At 31.0% G+C, this 21,178-nt stretch overlaps 2 protein-coding genes across 2 annotated transcripts; one reads left to right on the plus strand and one right to left on the minus strand.

Annotated features, from left to right (window-relative positions):
• Positions 1 to 6,217: 6,217 nt before the first annotated feature.
• On the minus strand, positions 6,218 to 7,803 carry LOC145048054 (zinc finger AN1 and C2H2 domain-containing stress-associated protein 13-like). Its single transcript, XM_078996453.1, has 2 exons — positions 7,528 to 7,803; positions 6,218 to 7,055 (listed from the first exon to the last, which is right to left on the minus strand). The coding sequence occupies exons 1-2, from the start codon at positions 7,624 to 7,626 to the stop codon at positions 6,366 to 6,368; spliced, it is 789 nt and encodes a 262-aa protein (XP_078852579.1). The 5' UTR covers positions 7,627 to 7,803; the 3' UTR covers positions 6,218 to 6,365.
• Positions 7,804 to 12,939: 5,136 nt separating this feature from the next.
• LOC144998093 (uncharacterized) lies at positions 12,940 to 13,637 on the plus strand. The gene has a single exon (XM_078957914.1). The coding sequence runs from the start codon at positions 13,059 to 13,061 to the stop codon at positions 13,425 to 13,427; it is 369 nt and encodes a 122-aa protein (XP_078814040.1). The 5' UTR covers positions 12,940 to 13,058; the 3' UTR covers positions 13,428 to 13,637.
• Positions 13,638 to 21,178: the final 7,541 nt, after the last annotated feature.

A 21,178-nucleotide genomic window follows, 5' to 3' on the forward strand; every position in this document is an offset into this window, starting at 1 on the left:
TTGATTATTTTATGCGAAATTATATTGAAAAAAATCCACTTGTATGATTGTTTATCGATTTAGAACGTGGAAAACATAAAGCCCGTATGCATTGACCAAATCTAAAATTTAAACCACAATAGAACAAATCAAATGTTGATAGATCTATGTTTAAAGATAAAATAAAATAAACATGGAGTATGGCGTTGAATTTTTTTTTTCTTCCTAATTTTTTATTATTATTATTATTATTATTATTATTATTATTATTATTATTATTATTATTATTATTCATCAAAGCTTATAATCCACTCACAACCTCACACTATATCAAACCCCACTGCATAATATAGTTTACAAATTTTGTGATAGAATCTGTAGTTTGTTATTTTGTCTAACTGATATTGTTTGTTGTTTTTAATTTAAAAATCATAGTTTAAACTGCACTGCACTGCATAATAAAAAAAACAATATATATTGATCATTCATTATCCATTACAAATTGGACAATCATGAAATTCCAAGACAAAAGATACAAATAAATGCAAATGTGTATTGCCCTTCGGAAGGCCCTAAATGTAACCAATCGACGCTACATTAACAAGAAAACTATACAACACATAACTTTATAGTTAAGTCTTTTGCGTGTCATATGTCTTTTAAATAATTTTCCTAAATTTCCTTGCATACACTCCCTATATGGAGCAATCACATTACTATTAGATATTACAACACCATATTGTCTAACATATTAATTTGTTTTTAATACAAACAATAATTTAATTATATATTTTAACCAAAACAACATAATACTAAATTGACAATTGAATACTGGTTGTAAAAATGAAACTAATCGATATCGTTGCAACGTGCAGACATTTAACTAATATATATATATATATATATATATATATATATATATATATATATATATATATATATATATATATATATATATATATATATATATATATATATATATATATATATATATAGAGAGAGAGAGAGAGAGAGAGAGAGAGAGAGGGGGGATGGTTCAATTGAAAAAAAAAAGATTGAGAATGCGGGAATCATTCTCAGCCACATATTTATTTTGCTGCAAAACATTTAGGCGTACCGTCGGAAATGGATAATGGATAAACATGTGTTTTTCAACCATACATGTTTCCTTAAACTATGTTAATCATTACTTTAATATACACAAAAACATACTTTTTTTTGTTTTTTTATTTTTAGAAAGTCATTATTATCGAAAAAATTATTTTAAATATATCAAAATTCATAATTTTTTATTCTCTATAAATAGACATTCATATTAATATACTTTTAAGATAAAATAAAATTTTTTTTTTTAGAGTTTCAGCTCTCGTTATTCATAAGTGAATAAAAAAATCTATCAGATTTTTATTACATTATATTCGTTATTCACTTATGAATAAAACACATGCATAACTTTTTTTATAGTTTAAGTATCTTTCATATATAAATATGACACGTAATAAAGTTTTCTTACTTAAAATATATTTTTTACATCATCTTTCATCATATATTATATTTATATATGAATAAAACGTGTGTTAGTTGTCGTCATGTTTTATATTCATATATGAAAAAAAAACATTTATCAGATTTTTGTTACAGTTAATTTGTTATTCATATATGAGTAAGTAGTATCAATGATACTTAAACTGTAAGAAAAGATAAATATATATTTTTATTCATAAGTTAATAATGAATGTACTGTAACAAAAATCTGATGCATTTTTATTTCACTTATGAATAACGATAGCTGAAAATATAAAAAAAATAATAATAATTATTATTTTATCTTAAAAGTATATCAATATCGATGTCCATTTGTAGATAATAAAAAATCATGAATTTTGGTATATTTAAAATCTTTTTTCGATATAAATAGCTTCTTAAAACTTAAAAAAAACAAAAAAAAAAAAAAAAAAAAAAAAACTATGTTTTTGTATATATTAAGGTAATGATTAGCATAGTTTAAGGAAACATGTTTTGTTGGAAACACATGTGTATTCCTTATCCATTTCCACTGGTACAACAAAGGCTTTTGTAGCAAAATAAATGAGTGGTTAAGAACGATTCTCTTATTCTCAACTTTTTTTATTTTCTCAATTGAACTTACCTCTCTCTCTCTCTCTCTCTCTCTCTATATATATATATATATATATATATATATATATATATATATATATATATATATTACATAGTTATAAAGGATGCATTTTTTCTTGTACCATATTAATTTGAAACCTCCAAAATATTTTTCCTTGAACCTCATGCATTTGAAACTACAAAGACTATTCAACTTATATAATTTAATTTATGATTAATTGAGATAGTATGATTTGTAACTTCCAAAACTCTTCAAATCATGCTATTTAATTGATGGGTTAAATAAAATATTTAGCCTATATAAGAACATTATAGCTTGCATATTGCATGTATGTCAACACAAAATGATAGATTATATTGGTAGAGTTTGAAGAGTTATTCAAGCTTCAAATTTGGGTTTGTGTATAAAGGTATACTGGCAATTTTTTTTTTAATTTTATGCGTTATGAAGCTTTTGGCAAATCAATCTTTAAGCTATTTATCAGTTAGAGCAATTAACTTTGTTAACATGTATGAATCTTTACATCGTCTTTCTCTTTTATGTTAAGACAATCTTTTTTTCTATCCAAGAGAACATTATTCAACATGTATTTTATGTTATTAGTTATGTACTATGTTAGTTTCTATCGTTTATTTTGGTGTAAATAACATCGATGGAACTTTTGATAAAAAGGAGTTTACACTTATTATTCCAAAATGTTGGTGATAATGATAAATTACAACGAATGGTTTTAAATATGATATGAATTTATTGTTGAAAACCAAGGATTATTTATATGTTACAAAAATACTTTCATTATGTTCTCAAAAAATTTATATGTATGTATCCATTTTTTAAATGTTTTTTATAGTAATAAAAATAAGTACTCTATTATATCTTATTACATTAGTCATTTTTTTTCCTATTCATTCTTCACCTTAAATTTAAAGTAAAACTAAATAAAATATTAATACTTTTATAAGAAAATATTAATACTTTTATATTCCTTACTTAATAGCATATATACTTTTTATAAATTTCCAATAATTTTTTGCATTCTCTTATTATATGTAGTTATATTAGTATATTTTTCTTACAAAAAGTCGTCATCTGGTTGAAGATATTGTGATTCAAAATTTTTCATATAGTTGAAGCATTCATGATCCAAATATGATGATTTGAAAAAATAGGTTATGTCGCATCGATGGTAATTGTAATATGATTTTTTTTTTCTTTGAAACAACACAAATGAGGCTTTTCTATTCTTTCTTTCTATTCAGTTTCTCATTTGATATTTATATGTGATTTGTGTGTATTACTCAATCTTGAATGTGACTCTTCAAACATCAATGTTTTGCTTGAAATATCTTTTTGACTCGTCTTTTTTAAGAAAAACATTTTGATTGCAGGTTAATGAATAATTCTCATCAAGTTTTTATGGTTGAATGATGTTAAATGAAGAAAGAATATTCAAAAGATGGATAAAGGTTTTTTGTTTGAGCAAAGTAGACGAATGTTGGTTTTTTCTTTTGATTTAAATGTATCTTTATGTAACATTTTTATTTATATATTCAACAACCCAACGTTCTTATTTATTTGATTGTAGTTTTTCTATTTTGATTATGTTTATTTTCTATTATTTTTTTGTTGGATTATTCTACACAACATATTTACATGACAATATTTAAAAGATAGCATAATTTTTGACATTGGATATGTAATTATCACGAATTATCATGATGTGTTCTTCATATGAAAGTAATTTACCCATAATAATACGACAATAATTACATATGATATTTACGAAAATATATATTATATGTGATTTGTTTAACACACACACACACACATATATATATATATATATATATATATATATATATATATATATATATGTGTGTGTGTGTGTGTGTGTGTGTATATATATATGTTGTAGATTTATAATTAAATATATTTATGTTCAATAATTGAAAGGATTAAAAAGATGCATTAAAACCAATTATTTAGAAGAAGAATATAATAATAATAATAATAATAATAATAAATACACATTTCCAAGTACCACATTCATTTTAAACTTACACTACAACTCAAGAGTTTTTTAATTTAAGTATATTTATTAGTTACAACTGAAGAGTTTTTAACTTATGATTATTAATTAGTAATCACTAATAATTTTTTATTTTTCGTTCTTTCTTATATAATGTTATAAATTTTTGCTTATTAAAAACATTAATGTATTTGAAGAGATTTGTGATTTAAATATGAAGAGTTAATATAAATGTTATAATAGATGTTTTAGTGTTTTTATATTATTAAAAGTTGTAGTGTTTATTTTTCATATTTTTTATTATTCGTTGTGTGTGTGTATATATATATATATATACACACAAATGCTATAATAGATGTTTTTTTATTTTTATGTTACTAAAAGTTGTAGTTCATATTTTTTTTTTCATAGATTTTGTTACCCGTTATATATAAATTATCACACGTTTGATATATAATTTACATAATTCTAAACGGTTTATAAAATTATCAAATAATTATATATATGACCTAAAATAATTAAAACTATAATGTTTAATGAAACTAATACGTTAACTATATGTTTGCTTTTCTATTAACATTTTGTTTCAAAGAAGAAATATTATATAATAATTTGGTAAAAATTATTATTTTATCTATATAATTGTATTCTCGCGTAACGCGCGGGGATTCGCCTAGTGTGTGTGTGTGTGTGTGTATATATATATATTTATATATATATGGAGTTTGTATCTAAAAATGATACCTTTTCTATTAACAACAACGGAAACACTCATAAAATAACTATTATTTTAAGACCATTTTAAGCAAAACCCTTAAGAATCCGATTTCATGGGTTAGAAACATTATAAAACAACCATATATTGTTTAAGGATGACAATCTTTAAAACATGTGATTCCACTTGACAATTGGGGAGTTGAAGTAGCTGACAAGAGAGGCCAAGTATAACTCCTTTTTAATGTATCCACCAACAAGTATAAGTCACCAATAATGCTAGTTCTCAATTGTATTTAGAACTTTTAAACCTTTAAAACCCAAACACAATTTAGACTTAAAGGAAAAGCACTTAAAACCACAAATATTTTCACTAGTCTTCAAAAGAGAGAAAAGAATAGACGAGAGAGTATTTTCAGACAAGATCAAAGAAAGAACAAAACAAACCTCAAATGAAGCCTTTACTTCTCTTATATATATATATATATATATATATATATATATATATATATATATATATATATATATATATATATATATATATATAAACACACACAATCTAAGGGCCATACCTCCATCATGGTCAAAGGGGAGTCGTAACATACGTGAGTCAGAGAGAGAGAGAGATAGAGAGAGAGAGAGAGAGTATCGTAAGACTGCGGGGAGCCGTAGCATTCGTGAGGCAATGAAAGAGTGTCATAGGATTGTCGGGAGCCGTAACACTTGTTAGTCAGTACGAGAGTGTTGTATAACTGCAGGTGTCGCAGCCTTACTAGTCAGGGGTGACGTAGCGGGGCTCTTAGGCCTGGGTAACCTTACCAGAGTAGTCTGTGAGGGCCTGGTGGCTGAACCAAAGGCGAGACTAGGGTCTTGGCAGTTGTTGGAACCCGTTGTGTTTTCAGTTAGAGAGGGGTTGTCGCGAATCGGACGGATTGAGGTGTAATGCATGCGTATAATCGTGGAACATGGGTCCTGAGCTGAGCGCAAGATTAGGACGAGTGGTTCGAAATCTGTGTCAGACCAGACTCTGGGTGAGTTTTGGCTCTATCATTGTGGAGGACAAGCAAGTTGGGATTTCGGGTGGATCTCATAATTTTCGAAAATTCAATGAGTATCCGGGCATAATAAAGTTGGAAGTAGTGTTTTGGTGGCATAAAATCCGATCTTAATGGGGATGTTTTTTTTTATCGTGGCATACCAGAGCATGTAACAAGAGATAGTTTCCAATATATATTTATAGAATATCGTTACATTGTGTCTTGATGTTCCTTTTGTTAATGACCAGCTCAAATATATGTACACAAGATATAGTGGACTCATTAAAATGTTATATAACCTTTGCTACAAATGACAAGTAAAAAATGTGTTGAATTTGAATTTATAAATCTGACATCAATTTACAATTTAATTAAATGGCAAAAAAATTGGAAAATGAACGGAATAGAAAGAAGGGGGGTATTGTAATTTACATTTTACATTTACACCACTTTATATACTCTCTTTTTAGGCTTGAGACACACCTCTATGTTCTTTTTCAACATGCTCCACCAACGCCACAGCATCCCTAAACCCTTTACTACACTTTGGACACACATCAATCGTCACTTTCATCACCCCCTTTTTTCCATGAACACCCTGAACATGATCTATCAACGCTGCACCCTTCGAAAACTTCATATTACAAATCGGGCACTCCTCCACTTTCCCGCCTCCATTGCCGCCAGTACCACCACCACCACCATTACTATAACTATCTTCACCAAGCACCGCCATTTTAAGAGACGAAACTGCCGCTAGCAAACTTTCACTCCATTTTGATGATGATGATGATGATGAAGACCCCCAAAATGAGAATGATGGGTCTGGTTTTTTGGGGCCCGGGCAGCCATGGTCGGGTCCTAACCGGTGTTTTAAGCAGTGTTCGGTGGTGCAGTCGCGGCACTTGATGGTGGTGGAGAATGTTAGGGTGGTTCTGCAGCCACGGACTGGACATTTCTTTTTCTTGGTGGCTTTTTCGTAATTTGATGGGTCACAATCTGTATTGACATGAGATTCCCATGTTATATTTGGGTCTTGATCAGGGATTAAGTGAACCCCTTTTGCACAAAGTGGGCAGATGACTACTGTTCGATTGTTCTTGTTGGCTTTTGGACATTGATGTGTGGTGTAACTCCGGTGTTCTAAACAAAAAACCTGCAAGAATTTTGGTGATTATCAATTTGAAAAGTAATCTCTTTAGCCATGAAAATTAAAACTTCTTTGGAGGTAAAGAAGCAAAAAGATAGTTATATGGGGCACTTTAATGGCGATTTTGGCAGATTCACTTTGCAACTGTTTAAACCCTCTAAAAGCTCATCATGTTGATTCGAATTATAATCAAATATCAGAAGGAATCTCATTCTTAAATCTCAACTGCACATTTTGAAACCCTGTGATCTACAAACAAAGGCAGATCTAATTGTAGATTAAGCGCGCAATTACCAACTCTAACAATCAAACAATGCATATCATCAAATCAGATATTAGAAAAGTAGAGCATAACATCCAATAACCAGAGTGCTACCGGAATTCACAAAACACAATGGTTCTCGACGGATTTTGCAATATCAGGATCACAAAAGAAAAAGACAAGAAACACTGATAAAAGTAGGAGTTAAATTAGAACCTTGTTGCAACAATCGCAGGTGAAGGGAAGGAAATCGATGAGCTTACAATCATCAACGGAGCAATGTTTACCTAGATTTGGGAACGCCGGTGTGCCCATTACTTCCAATAACCGATTTTTTTTCCAATTTTTTGATGCCGATAAATGTGAAACTGGTAATTTGGATGTGTCTTTCGAATTCCGCGTTGAAATTCGTCTTCTTCACGCGGAATCGAAAGTCCAGATTGCAGAACGACAGGGAAGAAGAGCTGCCCCTGATGAATGGGAATATGTTAAGCTATTCAATTGAAGGGTATAATCGTAATATTGTTATCGCAGCATTTTTCGTTAAACCTCCCTTTACTATGTTACATATCACGTATCGGTCCCTGTAGCTTTCAAACTCTCACGTTCTAAACACATCATTACATCATGGATGACTCTTTTATCATTTTACTTAAACTAATAAGTCGCATTTTTCAAATAAAAGAAAAAAAAATAATTATTTAAGATCTTTTTATCATATTTTATATTTTTATTCATTTTGTCATATAAAATTTTATATAGTTATTTTAAGTTAATTTTTATTCCCAATGTCATTTTATGATTTTTTAATTTTATTAAATTTCATATATTATTTAAATATAATTATAAATGCATATCAATTTCACAATCCTTCTAATTTCAAAATTACTAATTTAAAGTTTCATTAATTTTTTTATTTATTTATCAAAATTATTTGCTTAAATTTTAAAGAGAAATATAATTCAATATTTTTCTCGTTTTTCTTATAAATTCAAACTTCTCAAATATTGTAAATTTTATATTTAAATTTTCTTTTAAATAAACTCATTAATATATGGATCTCACACCTAGTAATCACATAAAACTATATCATATTGGTTTAAATTATTTTAGATTGTAAATATATATGGAGCTCATGATTATCTTTCCAAAAAAAGTTATTGCAAAGAGAAATAAGACTTCAACATATATAACCACTTATATTACCGTGTCGAGCCGATGTAGGATACACTAACATATATATTTTTATATAAAGGCATCTAAATAAAAATGACTAAATCAAATGAAAAAAAAAACCCAATAAAAAGAATATACAAAATACATTCCTACTTCTATGTTGTCCATCTTTTTTAATTTCATTGAATTTATTAGAGTGTAAAAAGTTGTACTATATTTTACTCTGCATACAATTCTATCAAATTTTAAGGCAGTGATTTTAAAAAATTTAATGAAATGTATTTATAAAATATAATTTATCACATATTTATTAAAATATTTTATTATTTTTATTGAAGAGTTTTAAACTTCATATCTATTGTAGGTCAACATGACATCTTCTAATAGTAGAGTTTAATCAATTGGATATCACTTATACATATCACCTCATTCAACTCTCTCATTCAGATATATACATTATGGGTGCGGTGAGTTTTGATAAAGATCAATGTGCATTCTAAGCGAAAAGTTAATATGAATTTATATGTTATCTTGTTTACATGTACTATATATATATATATATATATGTGTGTGTGTGTGTGTGTGTGTGTGTGCGCGCGCGTTATATTTTGTATACAAACACACATTATTGCTAAACCATTTGAAAAGCTTATGCATATGTATTTGTATCACCAATCACTCATATACCAATTTACTCTTTTACAATTGTCATTTTGTTTGATCAACATATCAATTTATTACGCTTTGATACAACATAAGTTTATCTAAACATTTTATTTTTCATAAACCTCAGTTAATATCACATATGCTAGTAAACATTTTATACAAAAGAAAAAACACATAAGTTGTGAGGGATTAGCGATGAATGAATAATATTTGTAGGTGCACTGAAAGTAAGGAGGTATCGCTGACGAAACATGGATAGGGGCGTAGACCAAGTGGTTACCCATGATAGATGATACTCGCGTTGAAGGGAAGAAAGAATAGTGGAGGTAAGAGTACAAATCTGGTGGTAGTTAGACATAGAAAATACCACTAACGACGATACTAAGCTGGTAGGATTAAAAGATGCAACACCACCATTGGTGGCTTGCAAAGAACCATCGATGGAGTGGTAGTAGGGCGAAAATATGGTGGGATTGGGTGGGGCAAAAATATGGTGGGATGGATTTACGGTAAGGGAGGATGGATAAGAAAGATGGATGACTAGAGATGAAAACTTACTTGATGTTGTGATGTAGGGATGTCAGAGCTATGATGATCATCGGTAAATACAAACCATGGTGCTATTTGAAGTTTTTAACTACAAAACCATTGTTCAAACTGCATTGCAGCACATAATAAAAAACAATATACATTGATCATTCATTGGCCATTACAGATTGGATGGACAATCATGAAATTCCATTACAAAACAGACAATTAAATGCAAATGGGTATTTCTAGATATATAGACCAAGCCTAAGTATTTATTATATTTGGCTTGTCATAACCCTGATTAAGGTGATTAAGAATGATATGGGAAGAACACAAAATTATCAACAACTTATATGTTTTGCGTTTTTGAAAATTCTATGATTATCAATTTCATAATAAGCATGGAAGTTGGAAGAAGTGTGTTGATGACCAAAAATTTGATCTTATCGGGGATGATTTTTTTATCGTTCCATATTACTATATTAAACTATCTATCTAAATAAGTTAGGGTTCAAAAGTTTCACAAGGTTCCATGTTTCCTAAACTGTTTGCATCGCATCAAACTACATAATGCAGTTTTTCGTTTTCAAAATTCATAAATCACATTTTGTGCTGTAGTTTGCGGTTTTAATTCTAAACTGCACTACACCTCACAGTGAACACTTTTACTATTAATTGTCTTACAACCACTAGAAATAATGATAAAAATAAGGAACTAAATTCTCATAACCGATAATTTCTCTTAGGCTATGTAGTCAATAGTGGAGCTATAACGGTATTATAGGGGTTAGCGGAGGTAAGAAACGCTATTCCAAAATTGTGGTTTGGAATAGTAGTGGCGCTATTAGCGCCAAAATTTACAGCTGTTTACCACGATTATGGTCACCACTATAGCCGTACTATAACCATTATTTGAATAAATTCTATTTTTGGGTTATTTCACATAAAAAAACGTTTTTTGTATCATTTCATTGAATAAATTTTTTTTCCTTATCCAAAACCAAAACTTTTATGCCATTCTATTGCATAAAACTTTGACTACGATGACTTTCATTGAAACCATAAATGTGTTGTCTTGCTAAGTGTGTTTAAGACTTAAAGTACTACAGTATGATTTACTATCAAACTGCTTAATCATTTTATTTGTTAACTGAAATTGTGTTGAAATATGATAAAAATACTAAGTATTATTTATGTTTTTTTTGTTGATTGTGTTAAAGTATGATTAATTGTGATATTGATAACCGACCTGTGAACTATGATTAACTAATTATGATATATGAATGATCATCGGTAAAGGTGGACATAGGGCGTGTTCGGCATGGAGCGTTTGGGAGCGTTTGAGAGCTTCTAGCTTCTAGCATTTGACAAAACGCTCTGTTTTGAACAGAAAGCCCCATTCGGCACTACAAGCTTCTAGCATTTAGTTTAAACAAAACACTACAAATCTAAATGTTACTTCATGTAACGTTTAACAAAACGCTACAAACCACCAGCTACCAGCTAATTTTGCCGAACACGCCCATAGTGTTCACTTATAAAACCTAAAAAAATGTGACAACACAAAAACAAGAGTAGGTCATAGGGAGACAGGAACTGATATTTTTTTCTTAGAATTAAAGATCCATATCAATATATTTTTAAGCAAAAAATAACATTAAGGATTGAATGATCACAACATTTTATTCATGTATATAAATAAACATTTCATCATAATATACAATAAAATATTATTACTATTTTAATTAATTTTATTGTACGCGATGATTACTAATTTTAATGGTGAATTCGTATGATCATGTTGTTTTGTGGTTAAACACCCACACTGATTATTGGATAATTATCAATTATATAAAATAATAAATAGTTAATATTTATAAGGTTAGAAAGAGTGGTGCCATACATATTGAGTGTGACATTATTTTACATGCCATCTTAGCTTTGTCACATTACATATTCAATTTGTCATTTAGAAGTGATAGGTTGTCATAATTTTTTATGAATTATTAGATTGTTATTTTTGGCAAACCAAAACATAACTCACAAGCTAACTTATTAGTCATTTAAAAAAAGAAAGATACTAAGATTAGATTTTCAACTAGCTTATAGAGATTTTTAAAAAATTCTTCTATATATACCTTTTATTAATTATAATAAACATATTTTTCTACATACCCTTATATGTCATTTTACATTTTGCAGCTAACTTATCAACTAATTTTTATCAGATATCATTTTTATCAACCAACTTTTTAACTACCAACTAACTTTTCAGCTATCAGTTAGTTTTTCAGATACCAATTAACTTTTCAGATAGTCTATAAAAAATAGCATTAATAGCGTTTCAACGAACTTATTGAGATTTTGTTTTTAAAATTCTCATAAAAATATTCTTTATTAATTATATAAAAAAAACCCAATATTCTATATCTTTGCTTACATATTCATTCGCTAGTTTAACCGAACATTATTTTTTATTTTTCTAACCATTAATTAATTTGGCAACTAGTAAAGGAAACATAACCTAAGCCCCTAAGCCATTCAGGTGAAGGTTTAGTGGTAATTTAATTTTATATTCTTTCTATTACTTTATAAACACATGGAGTATTAAATTATGGGACGTAAAAGTTAGTTTCTTGAGAGTTTCACTCTTAACAGAGAATCTCAATTTCAAATGTTTTTATCACAAATTGACAAAATTCCTCAATGTAACTCCTCCTTCCCTCAAAGGGCACAAATTTCAACTTTACAAGTAAACAAAAAGATATGCTCTGTTCCCCCTCAAACTTCACTTGTATTGTGTACATGTTGGTCTTGGAGAAGAAGCTATCTGCAATATAAAAATCAAATCAATGGAATTTTTTTAGTAAGTGGTTCGAAATCGGTAACAAATGAGTCAAACTTTCAGAGTTATATAAGACCAAAAACTAGTTGTGCTATCAAATAACAAATTCAAATACAAAAGAGTCTTTTGAAAAGACAAACTCTAACTATATAACAAGTCGAATTCAAGTTTATAAAAGACTAGGCTTGAATTTTATTGAGTTTCTGGAGCCTATGTATATGATAATAATCTTGAGACGAACTAACATTAAACTTGTTTCATTAAACATACAAATAATTTTCAAGATATACAATATTATTTAAGTCTTCCGTGGATCATGTTTCAAATTTCAACCACTCTACAAACACTCGTCAAGCTAAAATCACTCCTGTTTTTCATTGTTTTATATTCTTTAAAAACAATTTTTACGAATACAGACAAATTGTAGTCCCAAGGAGAGGTCTTTTATCGCCGCTCGCCTCTCAAGAATTGCTACTCTCTCTCTCTCTCTCTCTCTCTCTCTCTCAAACACACACAAACACACACACAGATGTTAAATATGGTTGCATTCAGAATGATGAGGTTGGAAAGAGACTATGATGATTTGCAGCCGCTACCACCACCACCTGTGACAGTGGGGGAGAGCCACTCAACTCATGGCTCCCTGGAAAAGCTGGTGGTGGTGCTGGCGGTGATAACCATCGTCGGCGTAATCGCAGGGATGATAGCTCGGTTGTGTGGCGGAAGACATTACGGTGGCAATGGAGATCATGAAATGGAAGGGTGGATTGAAAGAAGATGCAAGAGCTGCATTGATGGCGGCGTTTCATCTGCACCACCCCCACCACCACCAGAAGAAGCAGCAAAGCCGGAAAAAGAGGAAGCAAAGAAGGACCAACATGAGAATGAGAAAAAGTAATATTATAATAGTTTTTCCCCCTTTTTCTATGTTATAATTTTCTTTTTCTAAGGAACTGGCCGATTTTCTGTACAATTTCGTTGTCTGAGTCATCCAGGCTTTTGGTTTTGTGATTAAGAGCGATAGTGTGGGGTTTAGCTTTAGGGTTGAGTTGGTGAAAGTTGATCCGAAAAAAGAAAAAATTGTTCAAAATGTTCAGACTATTTGGTATGTGTTTGGAGTAGTATTGTCTAATATTTTGATATTGAAAATGTGGATGAGATTGAATGAGGTATCAAGTTAGGACGATAAAATGTTAAGGTGGGTAATTAAACTCGAAACATAGTTTTTTCTTCTATTGGATTTTGAGGTTTGATTGTTGAGATTCATTTTTGTTAGGTTGGAGGGTGTCGTGTCACCGCAACCGCACTCTCTTCGTTGCCACGTAAGCGCCACGTTATTTTTACCACAAAAGTGCGGTTCTTTGCCACACCCAAAGAGTGGTGCCACACTTTATTTTTTTTAAAAAATTAATTTAAATAAAAACTTTAATTTCTCCGCAACCAATCACAAGCTAGTCAAATTATACCCACCCAATCACAAGCTGCGGTCATTTTTTGCCGCACTGCGGTTCGAACCGCACCCAAACCGCACCCTGGGGGCGGTGTTCGCTGCTTATGTGGTAAAACCGCGCTCCCTCCGCCGCACCACTCCCTGAAGCCTTAAAAAACAAAAGAAAGGAAATGATAAAAGAATGTTTGATTTTGAAAGTGAAATAATGAGGTATTTATAAGGTTGTAAAATAATAAATATAAATAAATAAATTTGATATTTTGATCAATAGAATTTTATAATTTTTTTTTTCAACAAGAGTGTTGTTAATCACACCCGAAAATTAGGTCAAAACATCCTCATTATATAAAGTCAAAATCATCTAAACTTAAAACCCAAATTGATATGATGTATTAACCCAAATTCAAATGATATTTCCACTTTCCATAATCAACATTATCTTTTTTACTTCAGATTTTGAATTTATAAGAAAATAAAAAAAAATAATAAATTATTATAATGAAAATATTTTTTTATCTTTTAAATTAAAAAAATCATATAATGATATGTGAAAAGAAAATTAATTCAAAATAATCATAAAATAACATTTGTCAAATTGAATGAAAATGTGATAAGTGACAAAAAAACATACTCTCTAATAAATAAAAATCATGTGCCATAAAATAAATAAATAAAAACTCATAAAATGATATGTGGAAAAAAAATAATTCATAATAATCATAAAATGATTTGATAAATTGAATGAAAATGTCACAAATGACAAAAAAACATCCTCCATAATAAATAAGAATCATGTGCCACTTGTCTTTTTCTCCTTCAATTTATCAAATGTCAATTTGTGGTAATTTAAACATATTTTTTTTCTACTTGTCATTTACTTTATTTTTCATTTTCTAATATTATTAATTTAGTTTCCATAAATTAAATATACCATAATAACTATACTAATTTCAATTTTCAATTTTAATTTCTAATAAATTACTGTTTACATCTTCGTATTTAACATTTTTTTATAATTAACCCATTTAATGCATGGGTTTGACAACTAAATATTTAATTTTAATTAATTAATTTATTATTATTTTCTCATAGTTTTCACTTATTTCAAATTTCAAATACAAATAAACTTTTAGTTTACTTCTTCATATTTAACATTTTATTTTAATACAAATAAACTTTTCAGTTTTCACTTATATATATAATTTTCTTTTTCATCTTTTTAGTATAAACAAACATAATATGATATTGCGTAAATTATATGGATGGTCCCTGTGGTTTAGGGTAATCTGCATGTTTGGTCCCTAACGATTTTTTTTAACTCGCATCGTCCCTAATTTATATTTTTGTTGGACGGTTGGTCCCTATCATACCTAAATTGACTATATTACCCTCACCAAACTTTTTTTTTTTTTTTATATTTTTAATCCCTTAAATAAATACTTAAAACATAAATAAAACCATTGGTCTCACTATCCACTCCAACCCCATGCTTCCACCTCCACCCTTATCTGTTTGAAAATGGGAGGTCGTCTCTTTCATATCATCTACACACCTATACCCTCCTAAATCTTCGACGAATTCTCTTGTCCCCAGAAAGAGACTGACTTTCGGCATACCCATCCCCACATTTTTTTTGGAATGAACTTTAACGACCCACTCTAGAGCCATCCTCACCATCGCCTGTGTCCCTAAAACAACCACGACCGATCTGTGGTTTTTTTGCTATGAAATTCCTTGAAACAATCGATCCTGAAAACATGAAATCAGAGGAATCCATCGATGGATGGAAAATCGAACTTATGCAGAATCAGACGAACATCAAATGAAAGCAAAATCGAACTTGAGAAAAAAAATCAAAAAATAATCTAGAAATCAAAATCAAATTGGATTAAACAAGAAAAAACGTGATAGAGTACATATAAGATGTTGGAGATAGCGTGGTTTTTTTTCTGGTGAATGTGACAACCCGAAATTTCCATTCTGAACAAACCATTTGAAGCCAATAGAAGTAGAACAGTTACAGTGAAAACTCAGTTTTCGAGTTTAAGTTTGGCAGTTTTCTGGATTTTTCACCTAAAGAGATATTAGGAGAGTGGATGCACTAGGATTTTCTGCAACACTGTAATTCCATTACTCTAGGTCATTAGAATCCATTCCGAGAAAAGAAATATTTTCTGCCAAAAATATTTCAGGACTATAAATAGAATTCTGAACCAAATTGATTCATTAGTTGAATTCCAATTAGAGAAAAGCCAAATTCTCTCTCACGGATCTTCGGGTTTTTATCCCAAATTGTGAGTAACTCTTTCTAGTAGTGTTAGAAAGCTTTAAATGTGTTCATAACATAGATTACATAGCTAAATCATCCGATTTAGGAGTTTACTTCCCAAGGTGTTCTTGAGCGGTAAACTCCTGAAACCGAGCCTAGATTGTCCCCCGTGCTTAGTAACTACCTTGGACATGTATAGAAGTGTTTTAGGTACAAGAAATCAGCCAAGAAACACCCAAAGTTAGGAGTTTACGGCCCAAGAAAAGCTTAGGCCGTAAACTCCCTTGAAACATGCTCAAATGGTGTTTTTAAGGCACCTAAAGCTTGGACTTTATGTTAGACAAATACCCTAAATTATTTAAGACATATAAAACATAAGGAAAGCACAAGTGTTGAAGAGTTTACGGCCAAGAGTAATTCTTGGGCCGTAAACTCCCATAAAGGGGTCAAAGGACACCCTAAACACTTCCTTAAGCCATGAGACAATTTGGGCATGTACCTAGATGAGTTATGGACTAGCTAAAACATTTAGAACCCCATGTGTGAGGGAGTTTACGGCCCAAAATGTTCTATGGCCATAAACTCCAAGAAATGGTACCAAATGGTGCCATAAACCCTCCTAAAGCCAAGTACTAAAGCCTAGACTTGTTCCTAGAAATGTTTGAGACTTGAAAGCACCATAATCACCCTCCCAAGGGAGTTTACGGCCGTAAACTCCAAGGGAAAAGGGTCTTTGGGCCGTAAACTCCCCAAAGGAGTCAATATGGTGCCCAAACACTTGTATAGGCCTTGAAACAATTCCCACTAAGGTTGTAGTAATTGAAAGTACCATCCCAAGCCTTGGTTGGGAGTTTACGGCCAGGAGCTTACTCTCTTGGGCCGTAAACTCCGATGAATATGGTCATTAGACCTTAAACTCACATTAAGGACATTGCACTCCTTTGTTGCAACCCTTTAGCCTCCTAGCACTTGACCAAAAGTGTTTTCCTCGCGCTTAAATGTTATTACTTGTATAATTAGTGTTAAAATCACTAATTATTTATATACATATGTTTTCATATGTAATTAGGATCATTGTGTGTGTCTAAGTCTCCACTTGACACCAAGCACTTGTCCGATCCTTCCGTACGATAACATTCCGTTCAATTCCAGTCACTTACTGCAGGTGAGTTCATACCCCTTAACTAATGTTTTAAACTATTTTTAAATGTTTTATGGGGGGGGATACAAGTAGAATCATGCTACTTATTATGTCAATCACATGTGATTAGTAAGTAGGATTATATTACTTATTACATCAATCACATGTGATTAATATACAGCATTCAAATGATTTGGCTACTCATTAGCCGTTTTACCAAACAGTTTCCTTCAAATGACTTTTTAAAAACATTTTATATGTTTTAAACTCCTTTTTACAATGTACAACTTACTCCGTACATTACCTTTCAAACTTATTTACAACTGTGTTTCAAACAAATGTTTCCTTATACTTAAACTGTTTTATTAAACTTATGCCTTCAAATTGTTTTATAGATTGACATCAAGTCGATCTTTTCTTAAAATAATACTTATATTTCAAATGTCTTACAAAACTTATTTATGATTTTATATTATAAATTGCATGCCTCTATATGTATATTTATATAAGAAATGTTTAAAAGACTTAGGAAGGCTATCCACCCTATTTCCTTTTCACGCCTTGAGATGTGGTCTGGTGGGATATTGGGTATTCATCCGAAAGTCGTTTAAATATTAGTTATATATCATGTGTACATATATAGTCATAAAAGGTCTTTCCAGTTCAACATATTCCCTTGGGTAGCAAGGGTATACATCCATGTCCATACGTACCACTTAGATTACTAGAAAGCTACCATATGGGTAGTTTAGGAAGATACTATAACAATTACTAGAACGCGATATCATACAATGAGTCAGTTCATTCATGAGTCAATACTTTCTAGAACATTACAGTAAATTACATATACAACTATACTAGGAAGAGAACATATACAACTATACTAGAACGATTACATTACTATACTTGCTAGGTAGAGAGCACGTACATTATAGCTAGAACAGTTCATCACATTACAGCTAGAACAGTTCATTACATTACAGCTAGAACAGTTCATTCCAGTACATATACAAGAATACGTTAATTATTGTGATTTAAATCGGAGCATGACTTAATTGTCATAGCTCGAGTTGTAGCCAGAATTCTCTTGGAGGGAGAGCGTGATTTTGCATATAGATCTATACTGGATTGACAATCCTACACCTTGCTGCTAGCTACAGTCGGCCCTGCAGGTCTGCGGGTGCCAAACGTCATTCCGTTATTACGACCATTCATTATGTCGTTGTTACTAGTCGATAGTATGGTGCAATTTATCACACAATGCCTTAATATAAAATCCGGTTTAAGGTAATTAGTACGGCAGTAGTTCTTACAGCACTACACCATAGTACTATTTCATTTTCCCATTACATTCACTTCGTGAACATTCACACGATGCACATTAATGTAGAAACTATATTTTTGGATAATGATAGTTATACTTGGGAAAATACATACTCTTACAAGGAACATACATTCAGAACAGTTAGGTCTTGGTAGAAGACTACATTTAGAACAGTTAGGTCTTGGTAGAGGACACCTTCATATACTAGTAGGAATCATAGGGATTCTAGGGTTTTTCAAACACTTACAGTTCATATACACTTTCAATACTTACAATACATGTACTTACATATTCTTACATACAAATTAAGACACTAAATACTTATGATCTCACCAGCTTTAAAGCTGATACTCGCTTTCAAAATTACTTGTATCCTCAGGTCATCATAGACATGTACCGATGCAAGGAGAAAGGAAGATGGAGCTTGTTCAAGACTTATCTTTCATTTTGATTTATGCTTTAGTGTTTATCAAAATTTGACAGAACACATTTGTATAATAATTATATTATTAATGCAATGGATGATGTTGTTGCTTGTTTACTACTTTACATTGTTGTTGATATTATACATGACGTCCTCTGTGACATCCCCAAAATCACGGCCAGAAAAGACCGGTTTTGTTTATACTTTATTTCAAAATCAGAGTTATCTTTTAATAAAAGAATTGCGGAATTTGTCCCAAAACAATAATATGATAAAGATTTATCAAAAGCATTTCCATAGAAATGTATTTCATTAAAAGACTCGGGATGTCATGTTCGTACAGATCAAAAGTATAAACAGTACAATATAAGCCTTACTACATTATTTCATATCTACAGGCCTATATCCGTAATCCCTCGTCCAAAACATCACACCTATGCTCATGCGCCACTTCCTGTAATACATAAAACTGAGTGGGTCAGGCTTGGGAGCCTGGTGAGCACATAGGGTTTTCAACCCACAATAAATAAGTTTATTAATTTCGTCAATCAACAATAACCCGATTACCCGTTCCCGTTATCCTCACTTTACGTCCCTAAACACCTATCATAAGGGACCTAGCCTAAGGATCATCATCGGGACGGACACTGCTACTAAGGGGATTCCTCAGCAATAAATGTCCTAATAGGCAACCATGTGGGGGATGGAGTACACCGGTGAACACATCGTTCACAACACCTACAGGTTGCGAGCCTGCTAGTGTTCCACTGGACTGTCTAGAAGAGTCCGTGGTCGTCATCTATACTCCGCTAGATGACTAGATCAACAACAACAACATCGAGGCCTCTCATCATTTTATCACACATCACCTATTACATCTACCCATGTTTTACCCCAACATTTTCGTAGATATAAAATACATATACAGTTTAAATCATTGAAAACATGTATAACAACGTTCATCTAACATAGATAGCAAGTATCCAGATAATATGCACACATAGCACGTAATTTATATAAAATACTTCATATCTATGTGTAAGCTGAAAGTAACTATGCACTCACCTGAAAAGGTGGTGATTCCGAACTCAGACAGCGCTTCGCTTCTTAAAAAGAATTTTCTTCGACGAAACCTAGTATTATTACCACTAGAGTTTAGTTTATTATTCGTCGAGACTAATTAATAGTCTAGCTATTATTATTATTATTATATAAGCGTCAAAAAAATACTTATATAACCCATAATAATAGCCCAAGTATTTATTATAAGTTCCTAATAACGTTACTATAATTAAATAAAAGTTATATTAAAAATAGCGTAGGCGTAGCTCACTTACAGCGGGTTTTATAGAAAACCGGGCTTTGCTTGGAGCAGCGTTCCCGAGCCGAAAAGCTCTTCTTCTCGGAGCCTTCGAGCACTCCGGGGCTTCCGCCTCGTGCTAGGGAGGTTCCCTAGGCTTTTCGGGGGATTTCGGGGCTAGAGAGTGGTTCTAGAGAGAGAGAGAGAGTAAAGAGAAGAAAGAATGGGAAAGGTGTGAAGAAAATGAGGGTGGGAGAGGTGGTATTTATAGGGTGAAATGTGGCTGAACTTGGTTCCACATGTCACCATCTGGTGGCAAGCCTTGGGGAGAAAGCAATGGCCAAGATTGTGCCACATCATCCATTTTCGCACAGCACACTTCCGACTTCTAAAATCCGTAACTTTCACATACGACCTCCGTTTTTGACGTTCTTTATATCCACGCGTAGGTAATGATAAGATCTACAACTTTCATTTTGACACCATTACCTAATTCTCGACCGATCTTAAATTTAACAGTACAAGGAGATTATACTGTTAAACGTCTGCGTAAAATTAATAACTTCTACATATGGACTCTGTTTTTGTCTGTCTTTTTACCGTTGATTTCCTATTAATGAGATATTCAACTCTCATTTACGTTGCGTAAGCCAAAAACCGCTCGAACTAAAATTCGAGTTTCAGGCCGTGCACTGCTAAGCCGAATCTTAGAAAAATCATAACTTCTTCATACGAAGTCAG

The sequence above is a fragment of the Lactuca saligna genome, chromosome 5, assembly GCF_052625555.1.
Source record: "Lactuca saligna cultivar CGN05327 chromosome 5, ASM5262555v1, whole genome shotgun sequence".
NCBI lineage: Eukaryota > Viridiplantae > Streptophyta > Magnoliopsida > Asterales > Asteraceae > Lactuca > Lactuca saligna.